The sequence below is a fragment of the Aphelocoma coerulescens genome, chromosome 2, assembly GCF_041296385.1.
Source record: "Aphelocoma coerulescens isolate FSJ_1873_10779 chromosome 2, UR_Acoe_1.0, whole genome shotgun sequence".
NCBI classification, from domain to species: domain Eukaryota; kingdom Metazoa; phylum Chordata; class Aves; order Passeriformes; family Corvidae; genus Aphelocoma; species Aphelocoma coerulescens.
In genome coordinates this window covers 168,200,173-168,207,701 of record NC_091015.1, presented here as the reverse complement: position 1 = coordinate 168,207,701, position 7,529 = coordinate 168,200,173, and the positions used below count along the sequence as shown (strand labels likewise).

Sequence of the window (7,529 nt, the reverse complement as noted above, 5' to 3'; positions counted from 1 at the left end):
GACCGGGATTGGGGTCAGGGCTGTGGCCGGGGGGTCCGGGAGTGACCCCAGGACCGGGATTGGGGTCAGGGCTGTGGCCGGGGGGATCCGGGAGTGACCCCAGGACCGGGATTGGGGTCAGGGCTGTGGCCGGGGGGATCCGGGAGTGACCCCAGGACCGGGATTGGGGTCAGGGGTGTGGCCAGGGGGGTCCGGGAGTGACCCCAGGACCGGGATTGGGGTCAGGGGGTTCAGCCAGGGGGGTCCGGGAGTGACCCCAGGACCGGGATTGGGGTCAGGGGTATGGCCAGGGGTGTCCGGGAGTGACCCCAGGACCGGGATTGGGGTCAGGGCTGTGGCCGGGGGGGTCCGGGAGTGACCCCAGGACCGGGTTTGGGGTCAGGGGTTCAGCCAGGGGGGTCCGGGAGTGACCCCAGGACCGGGATTGGGCACCCAGGACGTGTCCTGGGGTCTCCTGGGCGGTGCTGACCCCAGCGCCCCTCCTCGGTCCCTCACCAAGGATCCATCCCTGTGTCCCCTCAGCGTCCCCCCACTGTCCCTCCGCGTGTCCCTCTCGTCCCCCAGTGTCCCCCAGTGTCTCCCAGTGTCCCCCAGTGTCCCCCAGTGTCCTTCCCTCGGTGTCTCGGTGTCCCCCCGCTGTCCTTCCCTCTGTCCCCGTAGCCTCCCCCGCCATGGCCCCGCTGCCGCCACTGACCCTGACGCTGCTGGCGCTGACCCCGCTGACCCCGCTGACCGCGGCCACCGCCGTCCCCCCCGCGGCCACCTCCTCCACCCCTCCGGTGGTGCCCCTGGACATGGCCCCGGACTCCTTCGATGACCAGTACCGGGGCTGCGGCCGCGCCATGACCGCGGCCTTGCCGGCCCTCAACCGCTCCGAGTTCCGGCGGAGCGGTCACTTGGCCGAGGCCTGGGCTCTGGCCGCGGCCGAGTGGCGAGTCCGGACGTCCCCTCGCTCCCCTCTGTCCCCGGCCCAGGCCATCGCCCTGCTGGCCTACACGGCGCCGTCGCCGCTGCACCGGACCTTCAACGCGGCCGTGCGGGCGGCCGGCCGCTCCCGCCGGGAATACCGGGACAACTTCCACTTCAAGGCGCTGCATTTCCTGCTGACCGACGCCCTGGCCGCCCTGAGGGCCGCCGGCGGTGCCCGGTGCCACCGCGCCTTCCGCGGGGTCCGCGGGGTCCGCTTCGAGGCCCGGCCCGGCCGGCCGGTGCGCTTCGGCCACTTCGCCTCGGCCTCGCGGCGCAACGAGAGCTCCTGGAGCTTCGGCACGGAGGCGGCGTTCCAGGTGGACACGTGCCAAGGCGCGGCCATCCGGGAGTTCTCCTTCTTCCCGCACGAGGACGAGGTGCTGATCCCGCCCTTCGAGACCTTCGAGGTCACCGGCGTCACCCGGGCCGAGGGAGGGACGCGGATCCGGCTCCGCTCCACCGGCGCCCACAGCAACTACAACTGCGAGTGGCTGCGAGGTGACGGAGGGGGACACGGGGGGGACACCCCCGGGGGTGGGGACACGGGGGGGACACCCAGGGGTGGGGACAGGGGTGGGGACGGGGACGGGGTCCCTGCTGCGCTGACCCCGTCTCTCCCCTCGGCAGAGCAGCGCTGCGGGGACGGAGCCTCCGTGTCACCTCCGTGTCACCTCCGTGTCACCTCCGTGTCACCTCCGTGTCACCTCTGTGTCACCTCCGTGTCACCCCTGTCACCTCCGTGTCACCTCTGTGTCACCTCTGTGTCACCCCCTGTCATCTCCGTGTCACCTCCGTGTCACCTCTGTGTCACCTCTGTGTCACCTCTGTGTCATCTCCGTGTCACCTCCGTGTCACCTCCGTGTCACCTCTGTGTCATCTCCGTGTCACCTCTGTGTCACCTCTGTGTCATCTCTGTGTCACCTCTGTCACCCCCCTGTCACCTCTGTGTCACCTCTGTGTCACCTCTGTGTCACCTCTGTCACCTCCGTGTCACCTCTGTGTCACCTCTGTGTCATCTCCGTGTCACCTCCGTGTCACCTCTGTGTCACCTCTGTCACCCCGTGTCATCTCCGTGTCACCTCCGTGTCACCTCTGTGTCACCTCTGTGTCACCCCCTGTCACCTCCGTGTCACCTCCGTGTCACCTCTGTGTCACCTCTGTGTCATCTCCGTGTCACCCCCGTCACCCCCTGTCACCTCTGTGTCACCCCCTGTCACCTCTGTGTCATCGCTGTGTCACCCCTGTCACCTCCGTGTCACCTCTGTCATCTCCGTGTCACCTCTGTGTCACCCCCTGTCACCCCCTGTCACCCCCGTCACCCCCCTGTCACCTCTGTGTCACCTCTGTGTCACCCCTGTCACCTCTGTGTCACCTCTGTGTCACCCCCCTGTCACCTCTGTGTCACCCCCTGTCACCTCTGTGTCACCTCTGTGTCACCTCTGTGTCACCCCCTGTCACCTCTGTGTCACCTCCGTGTCACCTCTGTGTCACCCCCCTGTCACCTCTGTGTCATCTCCGTGTCACCTCCGTGTCACCTCTGTGTCACCCCCCTGTCAGCTCTGTGTCACCCGTGTCACCTCCGTGTCACCTCCGTGTCACCTCCGTGTCAGCTCTGTGTCACCTCTGTGTCACCTCTGTGTCACCCCTGTCACCCCCTGTCACCTCTGTGTCACCCCTGTCACCTCCTGTCACCTCCGTGTCACCTCTGTCATCTCCGTGTCACCTCTGTGTCACCTCTGTGTCACCTCCGTGTCACCCCTGTCACCTCCGTGTCACCTCTGTGTCACCTCTGTGTCACCTCCGTGTCACCCCTGTCACCTCCGTGTCACCTCCGTGTCACCTCCGTGTCACCTCCGTGTCACCTCTGTGTCACCTCTGTGTCACCTCCGTGTCACCTCCGTGTCATCCCCGTGTCACCTCTGTGTCACCTCCGTGTCACCTCTGTGTCACCTCTGTGTCACCTCCGTGTCACCTCTGTGTCACCTCTGTGTCACCCCTGTCACCCCCTGTCACCTCTGTGTCACCTCTGTGTCACCCCTGTCACCCCCTGTCACCTCTGTGTCACCTCTGTGTCACCCCTGTCACCTCCTGTCACCTCCGTGTCACCTCTGTGTCACCTCCGTGTCATCTCCGTGTCACCTCTGTGTCATCTCCGTGTCACCCCCCTGTCACCTCCGTGTCACCTCCGTGTCACCTCTGTGTCACCTCTGTGTCACCTCTGTGTCACCCCCTGTCACCCCCTGTCACCTCTCGTCACCCCCTGTCACCCCCTGTCACCCCCCTGTCACCCCCATGGCACTGCCATCCCCCCGTCACCCCCTGGCACCTCTGTGTCACCCCCTGTCACCCCCTGGCACCTCTGTGTCACCCCCATGGCACTGCCATCCCCCTGTCACCCCCCTGTCACCCCCTGTCACCCCCCGTCACCCCCTGTCACCCCCATGGCACTGCCATCACCCCCTGTCACCCTCCTGTCACCCCCCTGTCACCTCTGTGTCACCCCCCTGGCACTGCCATCCCCTTGTCACCCCCCTGTGTCACCCCCTGACCTCTGACCCCTCTTTGTCCCCCCAGGCGGGAGCATCCCCAGGGACCCTCCCCACCTCGAGGGGCTCCTCCTGGCCACCGCGGCCCTGGCAGTGGCCACCGGGACCCTCTGAGCCACCAGGGCCACCGCGGCCACCGGGACCCTCTGAGCCACCGCGGCCACCGTGGCCACCGCGGCCCTGGCAGTGGCCACCGGGACCCTCTGAGCCACCGCGGCCACCGTGGCCACCGAGGCCACCAGGACCTCCTGAGCGACGAGGTCACCGCTGCGGCCACTGCGGCTCCTCCTCTCCTCTCCTCTCCTCGTTAGGGTCAGGCCTAAATGCCTTAAACCAGGCCTAAATCCCTTAAACCAGGTCTGAATGCCTTAAACCAAGTCTGAATGCCTTAAACCAGGTCTGAATGCCTTAAACCCGGTCTCAATCCATTAAACCAGGTCTCAATGCCTTAAACCCGGTCTGATTGCCTTAAACCCGGTCTGAATGCCTTAAACCCGGTCTGAATGCCTTAAACCAGGTCTGAATGCCTTAAACCTGATCTCAATCCATTAAACCAGGTCTCAATCCCTTAAACCAGGTCTGAATGCCTTAAACCAGGTCTGAATGCCTTAAACCAGGCCTCAATCCCTTAAACCAGGTCTGAATGCCTTAAACCCGGTCTCAATCCATTAAACCAGGTCTGAATGCCTTAAACCAGGTCTGAATGCCTTAAACCCGGTCTCAATCCCTTAAACCCGGTCTGAATGCCTTAAACCCGGTCTGAACGCCTTAAACCAGGTCTGAATGCCTTAAACCCGGTCTGAATGCCTTAAACCAGGTCTGAATGCCTTAAACCCGGTCTGAATGCCTTAAACCCGGTCTGAATGCCTTAAACCCGGTCTCAATCCCTTAAACCAGGTCTGAATGCCTTAAACCAGGTCTGAATGCCTTAAACCCGGTCTGAATGCCTTAAACCAGGTCTGAATGCCTTAAACCCGGTCTGAATGCCTTAAACCCGGTCTGAATGCCTTAAACCAGGTCTGAATGCCTTAAACCCGGTCTGAATGCCTTAAACCCGGTCTGATTGCCTTAAACCAGGTCTGAATGCCTTAAACCCGGTCTGAATGCCTTAAACCAGGTCTGAATGCCTTAAACCAGGTCTGAATGCCTTAAACCCGGTCTGAATGCCTTAAACCAGGTCTGAATGCCTTAAACCAGGTCTGAATGCCTTAAACCCGGTCTCAATCCCTTAAACCAGGTCTGAATGCCTTAAACCCGGTCTGATTGCCTTAAACCAGGTCTGAATGCCTTAAACCCGGTCTCAATCCCTTAAACCAGGTCTGAATGCCTTAAACCCGGTCTGATTGCCTTAAACCAGGTCTGAATGCCTTAAACCCGGTCTCAATCACTTAAACCAGGTCTGAATGCCTTAAACCCGGTCTCAATCCCTTAAACCAGGTCTGAATGTCTTAAACCCGGTCTGAATGCCTTAAACCAGGTCTGAATGCCTTAAACCCGGTCTGAATGCCTTAAACCCGGTCTCAATCCCTTAAACCAGGTCTGAATGCCTTAAACCCGGTCTCAATCCCTTAAACCCGGTCTGAATGCCTTAAACCCGGTCTCAATCCCTTAAACCCGGTCTCAATCCCTTAAACCCGGTCTGAATGCCTTAAACCAGGTCTGAATGCCTTAAACCCGGTCTGAATGCCTTAAACCCGGTCTCAATCCCTTAAACCAGGTCTGAATGCCTTAAACCCGGTCTCAATCCCTTAAACCCGGTCTGAATGCCTTAAACCCGGTCTCAATCCCTTAAACCCGGTCTCAATCCCTTAAACCCGGTCTGAATGCCTTAAACCAGGTCTGAATGCCTTAAACCTGGTCTGAATGCCTTAAACCAGGTCTCAATCCCTTAAACCAGGTCTGAATGCCTTAATCCAGGTCTGAATGCCTTAAACCAGGTCTGAATGCCTTAAACCTGATCTCAATCCATTAAACCAGGTCTCAATCCCTTAAACCAGGTCTGAATGCCTTAAACCCGGTCTGAATGCCTTAAACCAGGTCTGAATGCCTTAAACCAGGTCTCAATGCCTTAAACCTGGTCTCAATCCCTTAAACCAGGTCTGAATGCCTTAAACCCGGTCTCAATCCCTTAAACCAGGTCTCAATCCCTAAATTCGGGTCCAAATCCTTTAATTCAGGTTCGAATCCCTTAGACCAGGTTGCAATCCCTGAAACCAGATCCCAGTCCCTGAAACCAGGTCCTAATCCCTTAAACCAGGTCTAAATCCCTTAAACCGGGTCAGAATCCCTTAAACCAGGTCCAAATCCCTGAAAACAGGTCTAAATACCTTAAACCAGGTCCCAATCCCTAAAACCGGCTCCCAATCCCTAAAACCAGCTCTCAGTCTTGGGTGACCCCAAAGGTGACCCCAAAGGTGACCCCAAAGGTGGCCCCAAAGGTGACCCAAGGGTGACCCAAGGGTGACCCCAAAGGTGCACAGGGGGATGTGGCTACTGCACAGGGGCCTCTGGCTACTGCACAGGGGCATGTGGCTACTGCACAGGGGGATGTGGCTACTGCACAGGGGCATGTGGCTACTGCACAGGGGGATGTGGCTACTGCACAGGGGCCTCTGGCTACTGCACAGGGGCATGTGGCTACTGCACAGGGGCATGTGGCTACTGCACAGGGGCATTGGGCTACTGCACAGGGGCATGTGGCTACTGCACAGGGGCATGTGGCTACTGCACAGGGGCCTCTGGCTACTGCACAGGGGCATGTGGCTACTGCACAGGGGCATGTGGCTACTGCACAGGGGGATGTGGCTACTGCACAGGGGCATTGGGCTACTGCACAGGGGCATGTGGCTACTGCACAGGGACATGTGGCTACTGCACAGGGGGATCGGGCTACTGCACAGGGGCATGTGGCTACTGCACAGGGGGATGTGGCTACTGCACAGGGGCCTCTGGCTACTGCACAGGGGCATGTGGCTACTGCACAGGGGCATTGGGCTACTGCACAGGGGCATGTGGCTACTGCACAGGGGCATGTGGCTACTGCACAGGGGCCTCTGGCTACTGCACAGGGGCATGTGGCTACTGCACAGGGGCATGTGGCTACTGCACAGGGGGATGTGGCTACTGCACAGGGGCATCGGGCTACTGCACAGGGGCATCGGGCTACTGCACAGGGGCATGTGGCTACTGCACAGGGGCATTGGGCTACTGCACAGGGGCATGTGGCTACTGCACAGGGGCATGTGGCTACTGCACAGGGGCCTCTGGCTACTGCACAGGGGCATGTGGCTACTGCACAGGGGCCTGTGGCTACTGCACAGGGGCATCGGGCTACTGCACAGGGGCCTCGGGCTACTGCACAGGGACATCTGGCTACTGCACAGGGGCATGTGGCTACTGCACAGGGGCATTGGGCTACTGCACAGGGGCCTCGGGCTACTGCACAGGGGGATGTGGCTACTGCACAGGGGCCTCTGGCTACTGCACAGGGGCATGTGGCTACTGCACAGGGACATCTGGCTACTGCACAGGGGCATGTGGCTACTGCACAGGGGCCTGTGGCTACTGCACAGGGGCCTCTGGCTACTGCACAGGGGCATGTGGCTACTGCACAGGGACATGTGGCTACTGCACAGGGGCATTGGGCTACTGCACAGGGGCATGTGGCTACTGCACAGGGGCATGTGGCTACTGCACAGGGGCCTCTGGCTACTGCACAGGGGCATGTGGCTACTGCACAGGGGCATGTGGCTACTGCACAGGGGCATCGGGCTACTGCACAGGGGCATGTGGCTACTGCACAGGGACATCGGGCTACTGCACAGGGGCCTCGGGCTACTGCACAGGGACATCGGGCTACTGCGCAGGGGCATCGGGCTACTGCACAGGGACATGTGGCTACTGCACAGGGGCATGTGGCTACTGCACAGGGGCCTGTGGCTACTGCACAGGGGGATGTGGCTACTGCACAGGGGCATTGGGCTACTGCACAGGGGCATGTGGCTACTGCACAGG

General features: G+C 60.9%; 1 protein-coding gene across 1 annotated transcript; it reads left to right on the top strand.

The window, feature by feature from the left end:
- The first annotated feature begins 627 nt into the window (after positions 1-627).
- ART1 (ADP-ribosyltransferase 1) lies at positions 628-3,968 on the top strand. Its single transcript, XM_069005638.1, has 2 exons — positions 628-1,467; positions 3,544-3,968. The coding sequence occupies exons 1-2, from the start codon at positions 672-674 to the stop codon at positions 3,627-3,629; spliced, it is 882 nt and encodes a 293-aa protein (XP_068861739.1). The 5' UTR covers positions 628-671; the 3' UTR covers positions 3,630-3,968.
- The last annotated feature ends 3,561 nt before the right edge of the window (positions 3,969-7,529 follow it).

Coding starts and splice junctions, on each gene's coding strand:
- ART1 (XM_069005638.1), top strand. CDS start 672: ATGGCCCCGCTGCCGCCACTGACCCTGACGCTGCTGGCGCTGACCCCG. Junction 1,468..3,543: donor CAACTGCGAGTGGCTGCGAG/GTGACGGAGGGG, acceptor TTGTCCCCCCAG/GCGGGAGCATCCCCAGGGAC.